This window comes from Coregonus clupeaformis, chromosome 34, assembly GCF_020615455.1.
Source record: "Coregonus clupeaformis isolate EN_2021a chromosome 34, ASM2061545v1, whole genome shotgun sequence".
In the NCBI taxonomy this organism is placed as follows: Eukaryota; Metazoa; Chordata; class Actinopteri; order Salmoniformes; family Salmonidae; genus Coregonus; species Coregonus clupeaformis.
Genome location: NC_059225.1, coordinates 32,378,900 through 32,403,377, shown reverse-complemented (window position 1 = coordinate 32,403,377; position 24,478 = coordinate 32,378,900). Strand labels below are relative to the sequence as shown.

General features: G+C 43.8%; 2 protein-coding genes across 3 annotated transcripts in view; one reads left to right on the top strand and one right to left on the bottom strand.

The window, feature by feature from the left end:
• Positions 1 to 13,848, top strand: part of LOC121550018 (phosphatidate phosphatase LPIN2) — a 44,769-nt gene extending 30,921 nt beyond the window's left edge. The window contains exons 11-20 of the mRNA XM_041862078.2: positions 3,680 to 3,749; positions 3,824 to 3,907; positions 4,442 to 4,539; positions 5,000 to 5,147; positions 5,381 to 5,529; positions 7,705 to 7,791; positions 8,318 to 8,470; positions 11,857 to 11,971; positions 12,065 to 12,168; positions 12,374 to 13,848. Coding sequence (XP_041718012.2) covers positions 3,680 to 3,749; positions 3,824 to 3,907; positions 4,442 to 4,539; positions 5,000 to 5,147; positions 5,381 to 5,529; positions 7,705 to 7,791; positions 8,318 to 8,470; positions 11,857 to 11,971; positions 12,065 to 12,168; positions 12,374 to 12,518 — 1,153 coding nt within the window. The 3' untranslated portion in view covers positions 12,519 to 13,848. The remainder of the gene's footprint in view (positions 1 to 3,679; positions 3,750 to 3,823; positions 3,908 to 4,441; positions 4,540 to 4,999; positions 5,148 to 5,380; positions 5,530 to 7,704; positions 7,792 to 8,317; positions 8,471 to 11,856; positions 11,972 to 12,064; positions 12,169 to 12,373) is intronic.
• A 990-nt stretch (positions 13,849 to 14,838) lies between these two features.
• Positions 14,839 to 24,478, bottom strand: part of LOC121550017 (EMILIN-2-like) — a 30,162-nt gene continuing 20,522 nt past the window's right edge. The window contains exons 5-9 of one of the 2 annotated variants that reach the window (XM_041862076.1): positions 16,750 to 16,965; positions 16,525 to 16,575; positions 16,391 to 16,444; positions 16,092 to 16,208; positions 14,839 to 15,876 (exon numbers count right to left, since the gene is read on the bottom strand). In XM_041862076.1, coding sequence (XP_041718010.1) covers positions 15,539 to 15,876; positions 16,092 to 16,208; positions 16,391 to 16,444; positions 16,525 to 16,575; positions 16,750 to 16,965 — 776 coding nt within the window. In that variant the 3' untranslated portion in view covers positions 14,839 to 15,538. The remainder of the gene's footprint in view (positions 15,877 to 16,091; positions 16,209 to 16,390; positions 16,445 to 16,524; positions 16,576 to 16,749; positions 16,966 to 24,478) is intronic. The other variant, XM_041862077.1, reaches the window with a different exon arrangement.

The following is a 24,478-nucleotide window of genomic DNA, read 5'->3' as shown; positions in this document are numbered from 1 at the left end:
GGTGAACGCTATTGATGTCACATGTTAAATCCACTTCAATCAGTGTAGATGAAGGGGAGGAGACAGGTTAAAGAAAGATTTTTAAGCCTTGAGGTAATTGAGACATGGATTGTGTATATGTGCCATTCAGAGGGTGAATGGGCAAGACAAAATATTTAAGTGCCTTTTGAATGGGGTATGGTAGTAGGTGCCAGGCGCACCGGTTTGAGTGTGGCAAAAACTGCAATGTTGCTTGTTTTTTCACGCTAAAAGGTTTCCCATGTCTATCAAGAATGGTCCACCACCCAAAGGACATCCAGCCAACTTGACACAACTGTGGGAAGCATTGGAGTCAACATGGGCCAACATCCCTGTGGAATGCTTTCGACACCTTGTAGTCCATGCCCCAACGAATTGAGGCTGTTCTGATGGCAAAAGGGGGTGCAACTCAATATTAGGAATGTGTTCCTAATGTTTTATACACTCCATATATATATATATATATACACTGCTCAAAAAAATAAAGGGAACACTTAAACAACACAATGTAACTCCAAGTCAATCACACTTCTGTGAAATCAAACTTTCCACTTAGGAAGCAACACTGATTGACAATACATTTCACATGCTGTTGTGCAAATGGAATAGACAACAGGTGGAAATTATAGGCAATTAGCAAGACACCCCCAATAAAGGAGTGGTTCTGCAGGTGGTGACCACAGACCACTTCTCAGTTCCTATGCTTCCTGGCTGATGTTTTGGTCACTTTTGAATGCTGGCGGTGCTTACACTCTAGTGGTAGCATGAGAAGGAGTCTACAACCCACACAAGTGGCTCAGGTAGTGCAGCTCATCCAGGATGGCACATCAATGCGAGCTGTGGCAAGAAGGTTTGCTGTGTCTGTCAGCATAGTGTCCAGAGCATGGAGGCGCTACCAGGAGACAGGCCAATACATCAGGAGACGTGGAGGAGGCCGTAGGAGGGTAACAACCCAGCAGCAGGACCGCTACCTCCGCTACCTCCGCCTCAGAAACAGACTCCATGAGGGTTGTATGAGGGCCCGACGTCCACAGGTGGGGGTTGTGCTTACAGCCCAACACCGTGCAGGACGTTTGGCATTTGCCAGAGAACACCAAGATTGGCAAATTCGCCACTGGCGCCCTGTGCTCTTCACAGATGAAAGCAGGTTCACACTGAGCACATGTGACAGACGTGACAGAGTCTGGAGACGCCGTGGAGAACGTTCTGCTGCCTGCAACATCCTCCAATCTTGGTGTTCTCTGGCAAATGCCAAACGTCCTGCACGGTGTTGGGCTGTAAGCACAACCCCCACCTGTGGACGTCGGGCCCTCATACAACCCTCATGGAGTCTGTTTCTGACCGTTTGAGCAGACACGTGCACATTTGTGGCCTGCTGGAGGTCATTTTGCAGGGCTCTGGCAGTGCTCCTCCTGCTCCTCCTTGCACAAAGGCGGAGGTAGCAGTCCTGCTGCTGGGTTGTTGCCCTCCTACGGCCTCCTCCACGTCTCCTGATGTACTGGCCTGTCTCCTGGTAGCGCCTCCATGCTCTGGACACTACGCTGACAGACACAGCAAACCTTTTTGCCACAGCTCGCATTGATGTGCCATCCTGGATGAGCTGCACTACCTGAGCCAATTGTGTGGGTTGTAGACTCCATCTCATGCTACCACTAGAGTGAAAGCACCGCCAGCATTCAAAAGTGACAAAAAACATCAGCCAGGAAGCATAGGAACTGAGAAGTGGTCTGTGGTCACCACCTGCAAAACCAGTCCTTTATTGGGGGTGTCTTGCTAATTGCCTATAATTTCCACCTGTTGTCTATTCCATTTGCACAACAGCATGTGAAATGTATTGTCAATCAGTGTTGCTTCCTAAGTGGACAGTTTGATTTCACAGAAGTGTGATTGACTTGGAGTTACATTGTGTTGTTTAAGTGTTCCCTTTATTTTTTTGAGCAGTGTATATAAGGTAGTGTGTATATACAGTTGAAGTCGGAAGTTTACATACACTTAGGTTGGAGACATTAAAACTTGTTTTTCAACCACTCCACACATTTCTTGTTAACAAACTATAGTTTTGGAAAGTCGGTTAGGACATCTACTTTGTGCATGACAGAAGTAATTTTTCCAACAATTGTTTACAGACAGATTATTTCACTAATAATTCACTGTATCACAATTCCAGTGGGTCAAAAGTTTACATACACTAAGTTGACTGTGCCTTTAAACAGCTTGGAAAATTCCAGAAAATTATGTAATGGCTTTAGAAGCTTCTGATAGGCTAATTGACATCATTTGAGTCAATTGGAGGTATACCTGTGTATGTATTTCAAAGCCTACCTTCAAACTCAGTGCCTCTTTGCTTGACATCATGGGAAAATCAAAATAAATCAGCCAAGACCTCAGAAAAAAATGTGTAGACCTCCACAAGTCTGGTTAATCCTTGGGAGCAATTTTCAGACGCCTGAAGGTACCACATTCATCTGTACAAACAATAGTACGCAAGTATAAACACCATGGGACCACACAGCCGTCATACCGCTCAGGAAGGAGACGCGTTCTGTCTCCTAGAGATGAACGTACTTTGGTGCGAAAAGTGCAAATAAATCCCAGAACAACAGCAAAGGACCTTGTGAAGATGCTGTAGGAAACAGGTACAAAAGTATCTATATCCACAGTAAAACGAGTTCTATATCGACATAACCTGAAAGGCACCTCAGCAAGGAAGAAGCCACTGCTCCAAAACCGCCATAAAAAAGCCAGACTACGGTTTGCAACTGCACATGGGGACAAAGATCGTACTTTTTGGAGAAATGTCCTCTGGTCTGATAAAACAAAAATAGAACTGTTTTGCCATAATGACCATTGTTATGTTTGGAGGGAAAAGGGGGAGCGCTTGCAAGCTGAAGAACACCATCCCAACCTTGAAGCACGGGGGTGGCAGCATCATGCTGTGGGTGTGCTTTGCTGCAGGAGGGACTGGTGCACTTCACAAAATAGATGGCATCATGAGGAAGGAACATTATGTGGATATATTGAAGCAACATCTCAAGACATCAGTCAGGAAGGTAAAGCTTGGTTGCAAATGGGTCTTCCAAATGGACAATGACCCCAAGCATACTTCCAAAGTTGTGGCAAAATGGCTTAAGGACAACAAAGTCAAGGTATTTGAGTGGCCATCACAAAGCCCTGACCTTAATCCTATAGAAAATGTGTGGGTAGAACTGAAAAAGCGCGTGCGAGCAAGGAGGCCTACAAACCTGATTCAGTTACACCAGCTCTGTCAGGAGGAATGGGCCAAAATTCACCCAATTTATTGTGGGAACATTGTGGAAGGCTACCCGAAAGTTTGACCCAAGTTAAACAATTTAAAGGCAATGCTACCAAATAATAATTGAGTGTATGTAAACTTCTGACCCACTGGGAATGTGATGAAAGAAATAAAAGCTGAAATAATAAATAATTCTCTCTACTATTATTCTGACATTTCACATTCTTAAAATAAAGTGGTGATCCTAACTGACCTAAGACAGGGAATTTTTACTAGGATTAAATGTCAGGAATTGTGAAGAACTGAGTTTAAATGTATTCGGCTAAGGTGTATGTAAACTTCCGACTTCAACTGTGTGTGTGTGTGTGTGTGTGTGTGTATATATATATATATATATTTCTTTTACAGATATTACAACTGGACATTGGCAGCTCCATTGATACTGAGTATGCAAGCTTTCCAGAAGAACCTGCCCAAGGTAGATCACAAGTTATGCATTCTAATTGTATGTTAGAACTTTCTGTGCATGTACTCATAAATACTTTATCTCAGGCCACAGAAGAGGCATGGGTGAAGGAGAAGATGCCTAAGAAGTCCGGTCGCTGGTGGTTCTGGAGGAAGAGCAGCGTCAAACAGGTAGGAATTGTGTCCCAAATGGCACCCTATTCCCTATATAGTGCACTAGTTTTGATCAGGGCCTATAGGGCTCTGTTCAAAATTAGTGCACTACATAGATAATAGGGTGCCATTTGGGACGCACACAGGGTGTTCTTGCATTATGCTATAGGTCCACTTGTATTGATACTCTGTAGTACTCATAGTGAAATCGACCCTAAATGAACTGCTTTCTGGATACTATACTTTGTCAACTTGAACAGATGGTCCATGGTGTTCAGCCTCTCTTTCTTCATGCCTCTGTTTGTGTGGGCAGGAAATAGTTCCCATGTGAATGGCATTAGATTTGTTTTAATTTCCACTGTAGATGAGCCTAAGCAAGTCAGAGTGATGAGAACCATGTGCTCATTGTACTGCATGACTATAGGAAGGAGTTTTTAATGTAAAAATGGGCAGTAATTACACTATAAATCAATGAATAATACTAGGTCATATCAAATCAATGTTGACATGATGTTCCGTTAAGGGGTAATTAATGTTGTCTCCTCTCACCAGTCTTCAGAGGCCAAGATGGACAGACAGGAGTCCCTGTCAGAGACACACGGAGACACAGAGAGCCCTGTCCTTGATCAACAGAGTCCAACAGTGCCACAGTGAGTCAGCCCAGCACCACCCTGTATGTCCCCTACCACCAGCCCCGGCGTTGTTTCATAAGGGGAAGCCCAATTAGTCACACAGTGATGTAACCCTCCTCCCCCATATTCTTGACACCAACCAATGGCAAACTGGATTAGCTCTGGAAAAACAGTGACCGATAGGAAGTGCCCCTGAGAACATGCACGAGAGACCCTGTTTAGAAGTCTCATCAGCATTTTGTCTTTCAGAAGTAAATAAAGCTGAATGACAATTCAGATTGTTGGGATACTGCCCTCTAGTGGCAACATATACAAGTGCTGGGGGTTTATTTAGAATAACTGATGTCTAGACAAGCATCATTCTTCAATTTATTTTCAGAGTAACTACTCAATCTCCTCATCTTTACTCATATTAGTTTAAACTTGTACTGTTTTTAGGAAGTCTGATGTTGAAACTAGGTTGTTATTTCAAATGCAGGCAGAAAGCAGCAGCAGACTCCTCCAGTGATGAAGAATCTAAAGAGCTCAATGCAGTGGCACCTACTGAGTGCGTGCAGACAGAGATTCCAGCACCAACCGGATCGCACTCCTACAAGAAGTCTCTCCGCCTCTCATCTGACCAGATAGTAAGAGCCATGTTCATAACTTATAAAGTTACATTACCACAGAGTTGGACAGAGTGCACATCTCTGCATCCCTTGCCATAATGGCTTCTCTGACTGCATGGGCAGCGCCATTGAGGGCTTTTGGGGGCAAGTGCACCCTCTATCCAACTCTGTATATTAGCACGTCAGCAGATATTTGGAAAACCACTTGCTGTCACTCTCTCACGCACCACTTCATCTCTGTCTTCTCATAGCTGAGTCTGAAGCTGAGGGAGGGGCCTAATGACGTCACCTTCAGCATTACCACCCAGTACCAGGGGACGTGTCGCTGCGAGGGCACCATCTACCTGTGGAACTGGGATGACAAAGTCATTATCTCCGACATCGACGGCACCATCACCAAGTAAAGTGGCTTTCAATCAAATTCAATCAATCAAATGTATTTATAAAGCCTGTTTTACATCAGCAGATGTCACAAAGTGCTATACAAAAACCCAGCCTAAAACCCCAAACAGCAAGCAATGCAGATGTACATTTACATTTAAGTCATTTAGCAGACGCTCTTATCCAGAGCGACTTACAGGAGCAATTAGGGTTAAGTGCCTTACTCAAGGGCACATCGACAGATTTTTCACCTAGTCTGTAGAAGCACGGTGGCTAGGAAAAACTCCCTAGAATGGTAGAACCCGAGAGAGGAACCAGGCTCTGAGGGGTGGCCAGTCCCCTTCTGGCTGTGCCGGGTGGAGATTATAACAGTACATGGCCATTAAGGCCAGATTCAAACCTTCATAGATGACCAGCAGGGTCAAATAATAATCACAGTGGTTGTAGAGGTTGCAACAGGTCAGTACATCAGGAGTAAATGTCACTTGGCTTTTCATAGCCGGTCATTTAGAGGTTGAAATAGCAGGTGAGGTAGAGAGAGAGAGTTGAAAACAGCAGGTTTGGGACAAGGTAGCACGTCCGGTGAACAGGTCAGGGTTCCATTGCCGCAGGCAGAAGAGTGGAAACTGCTACAGCAGCACGACCAAGTGGACTGGGGACCGCAAGGAGTCATCAGGCCAGGTAGTCCTGAGGCATGGTCCTAGGGCTCAGGTCCTCTGGGAGGGGAGGGAGAGAGAGAGAATTAGAGGGAGCATACTTAAATTCACACAGGACACCAGATAAGACAGGAGAATTACACCAGATATAACAAACTGACCCTAGCCCCCCGGCACATAGAGTATTGCAGCATAGATACTGGAGGCTGAGACAGGGGGGGTCGGGAGACACTGTGGCCCCGTCCGACGATACCCCCGGACAGGGCCAACCAGGCAGGATATAACCCCACCCACTTTGCCAAAGCACAGCCCCCACACCACTAGAGGGATATCAACAGACCACCAACTTACTACCCTGAGACAAGGCTGAGTATAGCCCACGAAGATCTCCTCCGCTTCGCTCAACAGAAAAAGGGTACTAACAAATGAGCCACGGACAACCAAAACCAAACAGGTTGGGGTTTTTAAATGGGTTCTGAAAGGCATACATGTGGGTGCTTACTGAGTGCTGTACAAGCAAACTCGAGTAGGGTCTTAACCATAGCGATCATTTTTACATCTGTGCCATTATAGCGTCTGTGACAGCATGGGCAGCGTCATTGAGGCTACAACCCATAGGAATCCCCACCCAGTGGACTACTTTTAAATGGCGGAAGCATGGTGGAAGCCCTCAATGGCGCTGCCCATGCGAAAACGTCCTTTTGGCCACTAGAGGCCTCCATCATTCTCTATGGTCTTAACACACCAACCATGGACACCCACAAGATTTGCCCAGTAACAGACAAGCTATAGGAAAAGTAAACCCACACTAACTTGGGTTAGGGACTGAAAATAAACATGGAGCCAACCAACCAAACAGGGGAGAGACAAGATAAAAGGCTTTGTTTATCAACTTAAAGAGGACGAGTAAAAAAAAAAGTGGTGCAGCTCTTCCAACATCCCTCATGCCATCTGAAGCACTGGACCAACAGCTCTTAAATATCAGCTGTGCCAGAACAGGGGAAACCTCTTCTGACTAACTAGGACGACAGGTGCAACCCATCCTGACCGATGAGTATGATTCCAATCAGAGCGTGCCACACCCACACAGAACCATCCTCGAAATTGACTTTGAGAGAAAAACCAAAGCCTGCAACGCCATTCAGTCCCCTCAGTGTCAACTCCTACTGTCTGAGGCTGTGTCCCAAATGGCACCCTATTCCCTGCTTAGTGCACCGTAGGGCCCTGGTCAAAAGTAGTGCACTATATAGGGAGTTGGATGCCATTTGGGACGTAGGGCCTACTGTCTGATTCTCAGGAGACTCAACATCTGATATGGGATTAAGGTCCTCTCCTGATCTTTGAATCTCACAGTTTATGTTTGTTTGATACTGGAGGTCTGTCTGGTAATGGTTTTCTGTTCAAAACACATGATTACACTTAATGAATCAGTTCGGACATGCTTCTTAAGTTATTGGGAATCCTATAAGGGATTCACGCTAGCTAATACCATCAGGTGAAGCTAGTTTTGAAGCCTCACAAAATGCTTATTTTCTTAGGTCGGATGTGTTTGGCCAAATCCTCCCTCAGCTTGGGAAAGACTGGACTCATCAAGGCATCGCTAAGCTCTACCACTCAGTGCATGAGTAAGTAAAGCCCCAGACCAGGGGCTGTATGTGTCAAGTGTCTCAGAGAGTACTGATCTAGGATTAGGGCCTCTATTCAATCTGTATCGTGGAAGTTCAGTGTTACAGCGTGATACAAATTTAAAGGTAATGTTCCCACGTTAGCGTCGACTGCATTCACGTTAAACGCTGCATATGTCGGCTCAATCGAAAATTACCTTTTCATTTCTATTGCACATTCTGTAACACTTCAGCGATACAGATTGAATAGAGCTCCTGTCCTTGTTCTTATTTATTGTTATCTAAAAAGCTAAACTGATCCTAAAATGGCTCTCCTACTCTGAAATATGTGATACACACGGCCCCAGAGCTACCGTTTCTGACATTCACCACTTATGCATGACTAATCACATTCTTGTTTCACATTTAAAAAATATATTCCAGTAGCTCAACAATTAGATCGAGTGGGTAGGATAAGGATCTAATCTAGGCTCTATATGCATGTTGAGGTTGCAGTGACTTCAGTATGCATGTCTATTGTCTTCAGGAATGGCTACAAGTTTCTGTACTGTTCGGCGCGGGCCATCGGCATGGCTGACATGACCAGAGGGTACCTGCACTGGGTGAACGACCGGGGAACCATACTGCCTCGAGGACCCCTCATGCTCTCCCCCAGCAGCCTCTTCTCTGCCTTTCATAGGTAAAACTCACCTTTCCGTTCTCATTTGGTCAGTCTGTTTATAATTGTAATACAGTCAAATATGGTTTAGTATGAAGATATGTCGAAATCCACAATTACGCTTGTAGCTAAGTTCATGCGCAGAAACACGTCATCGGGTCTAACGGTCGTCTCACGCCGAACTGTGCATGTGCAGGCCGTCAAATCAAAGGCACTCCTTAGATATAAAGTTGTTTTTGACTAAAATGAAAACGTGTTTCACTTTCACAAGATTGGCATAATAACATGTTCAGCTACTTAAAGGGATACAGATAAATGGGACCCTTTATCTACTTCCCCAGAGTCCAATGCACTTGTGGACACCATTTTTATGTCTCTGTGTCCAGCATTTAGTGAATTAGAGGTAGTTTTGCGAGCCAATGCTAACTAGCGTTAGCGTAGTGTTTCCCAAACTCGGTCCTGGCGACCCCAAGGGCTGCACGTTTTGGTTTTTGCCCAAGGACTGCACAGCTGACTCAAATAATCAATTCATCATTTAAGCTTTGATTGCGCTAACGAGCAGATACCATAGACTTCCAGTCAATGCACTAACGCTAGTTAGCAATTGCGCTAGTTGGCAACTTCCTTCAAACTGCACGCTGAGAAATAAAAATGGTATCCACGATCATCTGACTCTGGGGAAGTAGATAAAGGGCCTCATTGCCAAAATCCCGAAGTATCCCATTAAGACATTGGCTCGAATTTCGTTTTTGCGTTTAGATTTCTAGAAAATTAACCCCCTAAGGTTGATGTCCATGCCCCCACAGAAATCTAATTAGCATAATAATAAAATATCCCCATAAAAATCTGTCAGTTTAAACTCGAGATATCTGTTTTTTTGCAATGGATGCGTCTCAATCCACCTACATTGAGGGGAAAAAAGTATTTGATCCGCTGCTGATTTTGTACGTTTGCCCACTGACAAAGACATGATCAGTCTATAATTTGAATGGTATGTTTATTTGAACAGTGAGAGACAGAATAACAACAAAAAAATCCAGAAATACGCATGTCAAAAATGTTATAAATTGATTTGCATTTTAATGAGGGAAATAAGTATTTGACCCCTCTGCAAAACATGATTTAGTACTTGGTGGCAAAACCCTTGTTGGCAATCACAGAGGTCAGACGTTTCTTGTAGTTGGCCACCAGGTTTGCACACATCTCAGGAGCGATTTTGTTCCACTACTCTTTGCAGATCTTCTCCAAGTCATTAAGGTTTCGAGGCTGACGTTTGGCAACTCGAACCTTCAGCTCCCTCCACAGATTTTCTATGGGATTAAGGTCTGGAGACTGGCTAGGCCACTCCAGGACCTTAATGTGCTTCTTCTTGAGCCACTCCTTTGTTGCCTTGGCCGTGTGTTTTGGGTCATTGTCATGCTGGAATACCCATCCACGACCCATTTTCAATGCCCTTGCTGAGGGAAGGCGGTTCTCACCCAAGTTTTGACGGTACATGGCCCCGTCCATCGTCCTTTGATGCGGTGAAGTTGTCCTGTCCCCTTAGCAGAAAAACACCCCCAAAGCATAATGTTTCCACCTCCATGTTTGACGGTGGGGATGGTGTTCTTGGGGTCATAGGCAGCATTCCTCCTCCTCCAAACACGGCGAGTTGCGTTGATGCCAAAGAGCTCGATTTTGGTCTCATCTGACCACAACACTTTCACCCAGTTCTCCTCTGAATCATTCAGATGTTCATTGGCAAACTTCAGACGGGCATGTATATGTGTTTTCTTGAGCAGGGGGACCTTGCGGGCGCTGCAGGATTTCAGTCCTTCACGGCGTAGTGTGTTACCAATTGTTTTCTTGGTGACTATGGTCCCAGCTGCCTTGGGATCATTGACAAGATCCTCCCGTGTAGTTTTGGGCTGATTCCTCACCGTTCTCATGATCATTGCAACTCCACGAGGTGAGATCTTGCATGGAGCCCCAGGCCGAGGGAGATTGACAGTTCTTTTGTGTTTCTTCCATTTGCGAATAATCACACCAACATTTGTCACCTTCTCACCAAGCTGCTTGGCGATGGTCTTGTAGCCCATTCCAGCCTTGTGTAGGTCTACAATCTTGTCCCTGTCATCCTTGGAGAGCACTTTGGTCTTGGCCATGGTGGAGAGTTTGGAATCTGATTGATTGATTGCTTCTGTGGACAGGTGTCTTTTATACAGGTAACAAACTGAGATTAGGAGCACTCCCTTTAAGAGTGTGCTTCTAATCTCAGCTCGTTACCTGTATAAAAGACACCTGGGAGCCAGAAATCGTACTGATTGAGAGGGGGTCAAATACTTATTTCCCTCATTAAAATGCAAATAAATGTAAAATAAATGTATAACAACATGTGTTTTTCTGGATTTTTTTTGTTGTTATTCTGACTCTCACTGTTCAAATAAACCTACCATTAAAATTATAGACTGATCATATCTTTGTCAGTGGGCAAACATACAAAATCAGCAGGGGATCAAATACTTTTTTCCCGCACTGTATGTCGCACTTCCGCATCTGCGGTGAAAGTTGACAGAGGTAGAGCCGTGTTTGTCAGACCATGAAACATCCCGAAAATTGGTCTTCTCACAAAATCATCTGTACCGTCCGAACGGTTTGGCTACAAACTATTATATCTATGGAAAGATGAGACTCTCACGAACACGATGGTGTTCTCCATTTTGCTCTACTACCCCCACAAGCGTCTTGGGACTCATCTGAATTCGGGACAGCCGATCTGCCAACTTCTGTCTGTAGCATCCGAATAGTTTGGGCTACACACTAATATGTGGAAAGGTGAGACTCTCACGAACACATACATGCCCACAGGCCTCACAAAACTCGTCTGAAGGTCCAGTCGAAACAATGAATGGAAGTATACCGTATATGGAGACTGTTTAGTGCAAAAAATAAGGGGTTAAATACATGTAAATAAAAAATAATACAAATCTTTTCTATATCTCAGATATAGGACAGACACTTCAGAACAAACTTCCTTTTAGATTTTTTTTGGGGGGACCATCTGTTGTTCCATGTAGTGAATTTGTTATTCAATGTGTTTATATGGGGTAATAGCAGCAAGGCCAAAAATGATTTATCCCCCCCCCCCCTTAGACAGGGCTTAGACTCGGCTTAGACTCTTATGGGTTAACAACTAAGGAATACTTTTTCCACTTCTCTCATTGACTTCTCAAACACCAAATCCCGGTCTGGTCTACCGAGTCATCTTTGCAAGCGTTCCCGGAGGTCTCGTGATGTTGGGCATCTGTGTTTAGAAACTCTCTGATACAGTTATGATATTGTTGCAAAATGGTTTGATTTAAACATTATAATAGTGTTGTAAAATGGTTACATTTCAAGCATTTTATTTTACTTTAACCTTCTATAAGGGAGGTAATTGAAAAGAAGCCAGAGAAGTTCAAGATTGAATGCCTCACAGACATCAAGAACCTCTTCTACCCAAACACACATCCCTTCTATGCAGCCTTTGGAAACCGAACAAATGTAAGCTTTGTTTTATCTTGTAATCATATACCTAATTTTGAATATTATTAGAATAGGGAGACTGTTAAAATGACTCTTTCATTTTTGAATCAGGATGTGTTTGCCTACAAGCAAGTGGGTGTCCCTGTGTGTCGGATATTCACAGTCAATCCCAAAGGAGAGCTCATCCTAGAGCAAGCGAAAGGCAATAAAACATCGTAAGTAGCCACTTTACAGGTAGTTTATCTGTCTGTATGTCAGTAGTTTGGGTTTCTTTGGACGTATTTGGGCCGGGATTCGGCTCAAGCGTAAATTACCTTAAAAGTAAAGTGCAGTGCGTTTGTCGACCATGTGCCTTTTGATTGAATCCCGACCTTGGTCAGTAAGTAACTGTTATCTAACCCCTTGCCTGTCTCACTGTAGGTACGGCCGACTGAGTGAACTGGTAGAGCACGTTTTTCCTTTACGCAGTAAGGAGCAGAGCGCCACCTTCAGTTTCCCAGAATTCAGTTCTTTCTGCTTCTGGAGACAGCCAATTGATGAAGTCTGTCTTGAGGAGCTGCTCTGAGACAACCAATCGCTGAAGTCTGTCATGAGGAGCTGCTCTGAGACAACCAATCACTGAAGTGTGTCTTGAGGAGCTGTTCTGAGACAACCAATCACTGAAGTCAGTCTTCAGGAGCTGCTCTGATTCTGATTGGACAGTTCCCACAGCTGTGGTATTATTATCAGGTATTAAGGTAGTAATTAACAGACACTTTGGTACAGTAGATAAACTTTATTTTTTGGATGAAAAAAAATCACTTGAAATCAACCTCATTGAAATCGGCATAGGCAATATTTTGTGTTGCGTAGTAATTTCATGGCTCTTTCCATTATGATTGCTTGCACTGCCTTAATATCTGCTTTGATGACTGTATACTATGTGTCTACTGATGCTGATGCTTACTCAATTGTTTAGTGCTACACAGGTACAATAGCACTCATTGCAATGATATCAATAAGAACTGCCTCACATCATACATCTAGACTGTACAGCCTTTTTAGAATACAATGTGAAGAGAAAGAAGGCCGGCTTAGTTGTAAGGTTAGTTGGTTATTTGGCTTGAGTGATAATGCTGACCTTTCACTTCTCATTTGGTTCAGTCTGCTTAGAATTATAATACAGTTATATTGTTGCAATATGGTTAGATATTAATTTGGAGAATCATGCTGCTTGGAAAGGCCTCATTGTATACAGTACATGCTAAGCTTTAACTGAGATTTTGCTCTGAGCTGCCAGTGGAACTGACAGAAGTCTTAGATACACACATACTGTATGATAATAGGTAGAGATTCAACTGATCTGAGCTGGCTCAATGTTTAAGACATACGGACAGATAGCTGTAGTGAGGTTAAAGGCGAAGGAAGCACTTTCTAAAGTGTAGCAGTTGCTCACACACACACAGCACTGGAGATTTTGGATGGAGACAGACTAATATGCACTGAAAGCAGTTTAGCAGACATTTTATGGGTTACCTTTACAATGTTTGTGTTATGAAATGAATGATTCTTTACGGGATATATTTATATTATGGCTTGTGTTTGTCTTGTATATTTGGAACTATATTTAGATGTATTTTGTCATCCTCATTTCGCTGTTGTATTTGATGATGTTCAGAGGTGTTGCAGAGTTCCGCAGTAGTAATGCTGTTCTTTCTATGAAAGTGATATTGTGTGGAGAGTACACACATCTTAATGCTCGGGTATTTGTAGTTTTTTTCAGCAACTGCTTTGATAGTGATCAGTGTAACTCAAATGCCTTTTTTTTTTTTTTACATGTCGCCATGTACATTGAAGTGTGTGTTTGAGATATGAATCTTTACCAAAATAATAAATAAATTCTAAGATTCCATGCAGATGTTTGGTGTAATGAGGGTGTGAATTTTGGAACAGCTCTTCTTGTGCCAACAATCTAGCTAAACAGCGCTGTTAAAAACACAGCATGACGTTTTGCTCAGAGATATTTTTTAGAATGGAGAGTGTCACACCTTCTGATGCATCCGATTATTCAAATTAGCACCTCTACTCCAGTTGTTTGAACACGCAATCCACTTTTTCCTAAACAGCTCTCACTGTAATTCATGTAAGAAACACCTGTGATACCATTCTGTCATGATACTATAAACAGTAGGCCTATAGAATAATAACACTACAATACCCTAGTTAATGAACACTCATGACCACTGTTTAGACAAAGCTTTTATTACAGGCCCCAGTGGCTGAATTTAAGTCCTCTGATCCAAGAAAAGGCACTGAAACATTTCCATTTCAGGCATTGGTCCTAAAGAACATTGGGAGTCATTGGGAGGAGGTGAAATACAAAGACCTTTCAAAACAACTGTCCTTGTCGAAATGTTCTGTATCCCTTGTCAAGTAGAAAAAGGACCAGCTTATTTGTTTAACGTTAGTTCCTCTAACAATGCTACAGGTAAATGCCAAAATAATGGAAACACTTGAGTAAATGAGGGATACAAAGTATATTGAAAGCAGGTGCTTCCACAGAGGTGGAACATTGAGTTAATTAAGCAATCAACATCCCATGTATAAAAATGCTGGGCAGGCCAATATTTTGGCCATTTTTGGGGGCTACCTTGATAATGCCCCCATCCACAGGGCACGAGTGGTCACTGAATGGTTTGATGAGCATGAAAACGATGTAAACCATATGCCGTGGCCGTCTCAGTCAACAGATCTCAACCTAATTGAACACTTATGGGAGATTCTGGAGCGGCGCCTAAACGTTTTCCACCACCATCAATAAAACACCAAATGATGGAATTTCTTGTGGAAGAATGGTGTCGCATCCCTCCAATAGAGTTCCAGACACTTGTAGAATCTATGCCAAGGCACATTGAAGCTGTTCTGGCTCGGGGTGGCCCAACGCCCTCTTAAGACACTATGTTGGTGTTTCCTTTATTTAGGCAGTTCTCTGTACTGTATGTAAGGTACTGTGTAATTGATTGTCCTCATAAAATAGTCTTTAGAAAATATAAACAATTACACAGGTTTAAAATAAACACTACAACAAATGTAAACAAATTGAACACACACATCAACACAAGCACACATTCAAACATGTAACATTTCAAATATAATCAATCACCAAATTTTAATACTCCATAAATGGCAGTAGCCTGCCCTGTCCCCTCCATAAGGATCCTATGATCAAATATTTGATACACATTTCTCTTTTTGTATGAAAGCTCTGTCATAAGATTGCTTTAAAGTACTATCATGAGTTAATCTACTTGTTTTACTAAAATACCAGTAAGGCATGCTATGTTGGGCATGCTACTGCCGCGTTCACATGCTAGTCGGAACTAGGAAACTCCAAAATGTCCGTCTTGCTAACTGGTTGAACACGACATGTGTAGAACTACAACCAATTAGCAAGTCACATTTCAGAGTTTCCTAGTTCCGACTAGCACGTGAACACGGCATACATCTAAAGTAGAATGGATGTTGTTTTGAGGGTGGAGCTACATAAAGCAATATCATTGGTGGGGTTTTCTTTTTTAGGGGATAACTTTGTCTATAACATGGCGGCTATTGTTTTGAGGGGGTGGGGTAGAGAAGCACGGCGCTAAATGTTGAGAGGACCTCTGTGTTCTCTGAGATGGCAAGTTTGCCTGCGGTCAGGACTAAACCTGCCCTGTCCCCACGCTTCAGAGTTAGAACCAGGCTCAGGGAGGCAGAGCCTCCGCAGTCACAGCTGGTGGAGCCAGCCCCACCTCCACCACCATTATCAGGCAGGTAACCGGCCGTGTCCAGCCTCTGGATGCTGCGGTTGGACACAGAGAACACCGCCTCCACCCTGGCACCTCTCTGGGCTGTTAGCACGGCACTCAGCAGGTAGTGGCCCTCCATGGGAACGTTAAAGATGCCTGGAAGACATGAGGAGGGTCAGAGGAAACGTATCAGCCACAACAGGGCACTCATACATGTCAGCTGTGAGAGTGAAGTAACACGAGTTGACATTCATCTGTATTGTCACCTAGATGTACAACCATAAAACTCTTGATTATTTGGATAAGTTGTAGTTTACATCTAGGTTAGTGTGGTGATGTCCATATGTGTGTGACAGTGATGGAGTCGTTACCTGTGTGAGGGTCATAGTGTCCCCCATCATTCACCAACACCTTGTTGAAGCGGATGATGCCCACCTCCCCAGGGAAGGGCAAGCGGTTGAGCCCAGCCGAGAAGGACACCCGCTCACCTGACACAGAGATACAGGGTTAAAGTTGAATCTAATGTCACATTGACACAGCTTCTGTCCCTAATTTGGGACACACTCAAAACAATTTTTCAAGTGGTTATTGGGACAGATAATTCTTGTCCATACAGTAGCTGATTGGACTACTATGGAATTCATCTTAACAAGAGCACTACATATCTTACCTGTTAAAGTTAAATATGGTTTGTGTAATGACGATCTCAGAGGAATGTGGGCAACTGTTGAAAGAGGTTCATTTTCAGGAGACTCAATTTTATATTGATAGTAAATTAAATCAAATGAGTCAAATAGCACTTACCAGAAATCACTGGTATATTAGGCTTTAAAGACCCTGTAGATGGTGGGGAGGCTGTAAAATAATGAAGATACATTTCATGAGGTTTTGAAAGAATGCAATTAATCTTGCAAACATACCTACTTGCGTGTGCATGTGCTTGGGATATATGTGTGTGTGTAGATATGCAAATGCAAATGCATTCTGTACGTGTTCCTAGCCTCTCTCCCAGCTACCCCTATATCTCACCTGGGGCTCCAGCGAAGCCCTTGAGGGGGGACATACTGCCGTCAGCCCCCTTGGGTGGTTTGGAAGACATGATGATTCCGGGGGCTCCTGCCTCCCCAGTCTCCATCATATGTGGTAGGGCCCCGTCTGGTATTGGACCAACGGGTAAGACAGGGCTCTGAGGGACAGGCTTGGTCTCAGTGGGATTACCAGACTCCTCCACACCTACATGAACACCTGAAAAGAGGGGGTAATGACAAACCAGGGGGGTCAAGAGAAAGAAAGGATTGATCGAGGGATAAAACCCCAGACCAGCTGTGGAGAGGTCAACACATGTTAACAAACCAGCTGGTGTAAATGTGACTCCTGACACTGACAGACAGTAGGACTCTCCCAGTCTCATGTCCCCGTCAGCATTAAGTTATGGGCCAAAAATTCCAGTAAAGACAAAATGTCTGGACAAAAGAGAGGCATCAAAGAGATAATTCCTTTCAGACAGAAAGGTCAAGCTGTCACTGTCATTACTCTTAAACAGCCTCTGTGCTTCTAGAGTGAAAGCTTTCACTTTCCTTCCAGTAAAGTCAACCTTCCAGTAAAAGCTGGTTTGTGGGAACTAAGCAGTACGCAGGGCCGCCTGTAGCGTTTTGGGGGCCTTAAGCAAGATTTTGTTGGGGGCCCCCCACCCACCTCGCGGGCAAAACATTTTAGTGGCCACCCTCTTGGCGCTGGAGAGAAAATGTGCAGCTTTAAAGGTACAATATGCAGAAATCGCTCTGCCATTTCCTGGTTGCTAAAATTCTAATAGTTCGCCTAATTTCAGTTTATGTGACAAAACAAGCAATGTATAGTGTAGAGAATCATTGTACCATCTAAACCGCTGTGAAATAACTTTTCCATAACCAAATATATTGTATATTCAGCTGTTTGAAGCTGGTGTACAAAACCGAAAGTAAAAGACGCAAAAACTAAACTTAAAAAACGGGGTACATATGTACCGCTTTTTAAACTTGCTTTCATTGAGATTGATGAGTTATATATTGCAGCTTTAAAGTTAAGGTCCTGCAATTCTAAACACATTTCTTCATGGGGCAGAGAGAAACTTTAGCAGTTTTAAAACTCATTTAATGCGATTTTACTCATTTTGCCATGGGATAGGAAGAACATTTTGCTGTTTTAAAGCCGATTCCCTGCAGTTCAACACATTTTGCCATGACTTATGCAATGTTCATATGATATCTGAGTGAGAGTTTCTTACAAAATCAATGAGGGCCCCTGGGCACGTGCCTTGCGTGCCTGGTCAGTAATTCGGCCATGATTACTACAAGATAGCTGGCTAGACTAACTTACCTAGCAATCAATAACATGTTAGCTGATATGGGCTAATTGATTGACTGTCAGTGACTGACACAAGAGGAAAACTGCTGTTGTAAGTTGAGACCCCGACTGACTTTCTAGTGGTCGGGGGCCCTACACGCAGCACATAGTCTGTGTATAGGCAAAGGCGGCACTGACAGTATGTCATTGTGATGGCTTGTATTATTTTTTCTTATTGGCCCATTTCCTGTGTACTTTTTAGCTACAGTATATCTTCTCTTTCAATTTTTGGGGGGAATTCCACTCCCTCCCCTCAGTATTTACTTACTTTATTTGACAGTTATGAAACAGATGGGGAGATAAATAGGTTGGAGACACAGGAGGAAGAGTGGATACGGGGATTTCAAATCAAATCAAATGTTATTTGCCACATGCATCGAATATAACTGGTGTAGACATTACAGTGAAATGCTTACTTACAAGCCCTTAACCATCAATACAGTTTTAAGAAAAGAAAAAAAAGTGTTAAGTAAAAAATAGATAAGTAAAATATAAAAATAGCAAATAATTAAAGAGCAGCAGTAAAATAAAATAAGAGTAGGGAGGCTATATACAGGGGGCACCGGTTAGTCGAGGTAATTGAGGTAATATGGACATGTGGGTAGAGTTAAAGTGACTATGCATAGATGATAAACAAACAGAGGTAGCAGTAGCATAAAAGAGAGGGGGGGGCAATGCAAATAGTTAGGGTAGCCATGATTAGTTGTTCAGGAGTCTTATAGCTTGGGGGTAGAAGCTGTTAAGAAGTCTTTTGGACCTAGACTTGGCGCTCCGGTACCGCTTGCCATGCGGTAGCAGAGAGAACAGTCTATGACTAGGGTGGCTGGAGTCTTTGACAATTTTCAGGGCCTTCCTCTGACACTGCCTGGTATAGAGGTCCTGGATGGCAGGAAGCTTGGCCCCAGTGATGTACTGGGCCGTACGGACTACCCTCTGTAGTGCCTTGCGTTCAGAGGCAGAGCAGTTGCCATACCAGGCGGTGATGCAACCAGTCAGGATGCTCTCGATGGTGCAGCTGTAGAACTTTTTGAAGATCTGAGGACCCATGCCAAATCTTTTCAGTCTCCTGAGGGGGAAAAGGCTTTGTTGTGCCCTCTTCACGACTGTCTTGGTGTGTTTGGACCATGATAGTTCGTTCGTGATGTGGACACCAAGGAACTTGAAGCTCTCAACCTGTTCCACTACAGCCCCCTCGATGAGAATGGGGGCGGGCTCAGTCCTCTTTTTTTCCTGTAGTCCACAATCATCTCCTTTGTCTTGATCACATTGAGAGAGAGGTTGTTATCCTGGCACCACACGGCCAGGTCTCTGACCTCCTCCCATAGGCTGTCTCATCGTTGTCGGTGATCAGGCCTACCACTGTTGTGTCATCGGCAAACTTAATGATGGTGTTGGAGTCGTGCCTGGCCTTGCAGTCATGGGTGAACAGGGAGTACAGGAGGGGACTGAGCACGCACCCCTGAGGGGCCCCCGTGTTGAGGATCAGCGTGGCAGATGTGTTGTTACCTACCCTTACCACCTGGGGGCAGCCTGTCAGGAAGTCCAGAATCCAGTTGCAGAGGGAGGTGTTTAGTCCCAGGGTCCTTAGCTTAGTGATGAGCTTTGAGGGCACTATGGTGTTGAACGCTGAGCTGTATTCAATGAATAGCATTCTCACGTAGGTGTTCCTCTTGTCCAGGTGGGAAAAGGCAGTGTGGAGTGCAATAGAGATTGCATCATCTGTGGATCTGTTGGGGCGGTATGCAAATTGGAGTGGGTCTAGGGTTTCTGGGATAATGGTATTGATGTGAGCCATGACCAGCCTTTCAAAGCACTTCATGGCTACAGACGTGAATGCTACGGGTCGGTAGTCATTTAGGCAGGTTATCTTAGTGTTCTTGGGCACAGGGACTATGGTGGTCTGCTTGAAACATCTTGGTATTACAGACTCAGTCAGGGACATGTTGAAAATGTCAGTGAAGACACTTGCCAGTTGGTCAGCGCATGCTCGGAGTACACGTCCTGGTAATCCGTCTGGCCCTGCGGCCTTGTTAATGTTGACCTGCTTAAAAGTCTTACTCACATCGGCTACGGAGAGCGTGATCACATAGTCATCCGGAACAGTGTTGCTTGCCTCGAAGCGAGCATAGAAGTGATTTAGCTCGTCTGGTTGGCTTGTGTCACTGGGCAGTACGATTCAATCTTAGTCCTGTATTGACATAACAGGATTTCTTATAAGCGTCCAGGTTAGAGTCCCGTTCCTTGAAAGCGGCAGCTCTACTCTTTAGCTCAGTGCGGATGTTGCCTGTAATCCATGGCTTCTGGTTGGGGTATGTACGTACGGTCACTGCAACGAGGCAACCAAAAACAATGAGAGCTGAGAGTAATTGTTGTAACTATTCAATCTTATTTTTTGAGGGTTTCAATGGAATTGCTTTGTCCCCATTTAATTGTCACTTCACTACCGTCAATGGCGGAGCTGTTACATGGACTTATGCAAGTGTTTATAGCAATAGAATCGCCTCTCTTGAATAAGATTCCATTTGAAATGGAACTCCAGAAGTCCACCTGTTTAGGTTCTTAGTTTGACAATCATCCACTGTTAATATTAGCACCTTCATGCTGTCTTTTCTTTGATTCACCAGTACTCTGTCGGATTTATTTATAACATTTGTGGATATGCATGTCCTTAGCTGGAGAGCAAAATCGAATACAAAAATGTGTTGCATGTACCGTTCGAATATGAACATTTGGTGCATATACCAGCCATTCTTTTTGGTACTTTTCGATGGACCTTTGGGGTAGGGGAGCTAGAAGTAAGGCCAAGATATTGATACTCTTCTCTTTCCTCATCTTTTTTTGTCCTGACCACTGGTCTGTAAGGGCTTGGTAGGTCAGGTGGCAGCGCAAGTTCGTTCAGCGGACTTGTAAGTAACAGAGAATAGAAAAGGAGCAGCTTTTAGAGTATTGAGACACACTCAAGCTCCGTGTGCTCTGTGACCCCAGGTTAGGGTCATTCACGTCCCCTTTTCACTTCCTGTCGTGTCTATAGTTCTGTCTCTTCCTGTTGCTTGACTATTTCTTAGCAACCGTGCTTTGAGAGAATACTTTAAACATTGCATTTGTCTGAAGTTTTGTCAAGGATATGTCACTTGGTATGTCCTTACTTTTCAAGAGGCTAAGAGGTGTGAGTGAGAAACTCTTGACCTTAACTCTGTAACCAGGGCTATATGTGACTCACTGTTCTTACACAATCCCAAATGCTGTCATTTGAATCTAATGTAATCCCAAGGTGTAGCGGAAGATGGATTTCATGCTATGTTAATTCCAAAATGCTGTAATTTGAATGGAATGTAGCCTAAACCACATGAGTGGCCCCGTGTAGCTCAGTTTGTAGAGCATGGCGCTTGCAACGCCAGGGTTATGGGTTCATTTCCCATGGGGGGCCAGTATGAAATGTATGCACTCACTAACTGTAAGTCGCTCTGGATAAGAGCGTCTGCTAAATGACTAAAATGTAAAATATCACAGTGAGGATGACGTCATCGATGCACTTATTGATGAAGCCAGTGACTGATGTGTACTCCTCAATGCTATCGGAAGAATCCCGGAACATATTCCAGTCTGTGCTAGCAAAATAGTCCTGTAGCTTAGCATCTGCGTCATCTGACCACTTCCTTATTAACCGAGTCACTGGTGCTTCCTGCTTTAGTTTTTGCTTATAAGCAGGAATCAGGAGGATAGAGTTATGGTCAGATTTGCCAAATGGAGGGTGAGGGAGAGCTTTGTACGCGTCTCTGTGTGTGGAGTAAAGGTGGTCTAGAGTTTTTTTCCTCTGGTTGCGCATTTAACATGCTTGTAGAAATTAGGTAGAACGGATTTAAGTTTCCCTGCATTAAAGTCCCCGGCCACTAGGAGCGTTGCCTCTGGATGAGCGTTTTCCTGTTTACTTATGGCCTTATAGCTTATAGCTCATTGAGTGCAATCTTAGTGCCAGCATCGGTTTGTGCTGGTAAATAGACAGCTATGAAAAATATAGATGTAAACTCTCTTGGTAAATAGTGTGGTCTACAGCTTATCATGAGATACTCTACCTCAGGCGAGCAAAATACTTCCTTAGTATTAGATTTTATGCACCAGCTGTTGTTTATAAAAATACACAGACCGCCACCCCTTCTTACCGGAGTCAGCCGTTCTATCCTGCCGATGTAGCGTATATCCCGCCAGCTGTATGTTGTCCATGTCGTCGTTCAGCCACGACTCGGTGAAACATAAGATATTACAGTTTTTAATGTCCCGTTGGTAGGATAACCGTAATCTTAGGTCGTCCAATTTATTTTAACCCCAGTCTCCGGTGGGGAGGCATTATGTGCTGTGAGTGTTACCCACTTGACCACAGCTCTGCACTTTTACATCTTATTACTGTACTTTCTCTAGTCATGAAAGTACAGTTATTGTATAGAATGTTTCTCAATATGCCTGAGAGATTCTGACTGTCATTAGCATCTAAACAGTGAGTAATTACATCTCCCTGTCATCAGTGACCTAAACAGAGGGAATTAAAGACCACACCACAGACCAGACCCAGCGCCAGGATAAAGTGACACATTTTTTGGGGTTCTTGCATTGGAATATTATTGAATTCCCCTTATATCAGGCTATACCACAATAAACATACAAGTTCTAATGCTTTTGACCAAGAAGTGACAGGTTCAATGGCACTAAATCTCCGCTGCACTCTTTTATCACCATGGGCAGCGCCCTACAGACGAAAGCAAGATTTTGATGAAAACCAACCAGCTACATTGTTTCAATCTATTCATTTTCAAAAGAGTTGCAGCCTCCTTGATGCTCAAATGCCAGTTGGATTATTTGAACATTCCTCGGGTGTAGCATGCTTCTTCTGTGCTGACTGAACACGTTTGTCAAAGAAGAAAATGAGTTCTGGCATGCAGCTGTGGACGCCCCAAAGTCAGTCCATGTCATTCGGAATAGCGGAGAGGGGCCCAAAGAATCGTTGCAGGATATCAAGTGGGGTCCATTTGTCCTCATTGGAGCCAGAGTGAGCGACACTAAACCTAACGTCCACCAACTCTGTTTTTGCTTAGATCTAGCAGTGGTTTCACCTTTTTCACAACTAGAAAGTCATGTCTCTCTGGGTCAAAGGGCACACAGGGCCTCCACCAGTAGTTGGCTGTTGCATTCGCTGAATCGTTCGGACATTTCACCAATGACAGCATCCAACATGCCGAAGAACAGTCTTTTACACTCAGTCTCTTCTCCTCTGTCCTGCTGGCCTACTGTACTCTCCACCATGTATTGCTGGAGATTAGTACTTACATAACGTCGTCATTTGCTTGGAGCTGGTGGTGGTGCGTCAGCGGCACTGTGCCCAAATGGCTTCAAACTCACCGTTGCACCTCAGCTTCTCGACGCACTCCAACGCACTGCGGACCACTTTGAATCTGTTGCTTTTGCCTGGAGTAATTTGTTTGGCGGATCGAGAAGACTGAGGATTCTGTGCACCATGGTGGCTGTAAACTTAACGCCGGGGACCGTCACTGCCTTTAGCAGCCCTGTAGCCTCAAGTCTTACTTCTGTGTTGTAGGAACGCATGCATTCGATGTCAGAGAGGAACTTCACAATGCTGCACAACTTTTAACAACCATTGACACAGTAGCCAGGTGTCCGGTCCACCTTTTTGATCAAGTAGCCTTTTCAAGGTTTCTCCAGTGTACAGGGCAGCCACTGTTGGTTTCTTTAAGAACTTGTAGAGTGAGTCACAGACATTAGAAAAGTCCTCAAGTGCATTCCCAGACGACATTGCGTGAACAACCGCTAAGTGAAGCTGGTGGTTGAAACAATTAACAATATGGCACTTCTCTGTTTACTTTGTCCTGCAATATTTTCTGCATTTTCTTTTTACCTGACATGACACGAGCGACTAAGTATATTTTCTGTGCCAAGGCCAACCTTTGTTAGCTCAGTAAGAACAAGGTTTGTAAGTGATAAAGCATCACAGTATTTTGTAGTTGTCATTGGCAGCAAACGTTATTGTTTTCATCCAGGTAAAGTGTTGGTCCCATGTTTCATGAGCTGAAATAAAAGATCCCAGAAATGTTCCATACGCACAAAAAACGTATTTCTCTCAAATGTTGTCCCCAAATTTGTTTACATCCCTGTTAGTGAGCATTTCTACTTTGCCAAGATAATCCATCCACCTGACAGGTGTTGCATATCAATAAGCTGATTAAATTGCATGATCATTACACAGGTGCACCTTGTGCTGGGGACAATAAAAGGCCACCCTAAAATGTGCATCTGTGGCATTTTGTCACACAACATAATGCCACAGATGTCTCAAATTTTGAGGGAGCGTACAATTGGCATGCTAACT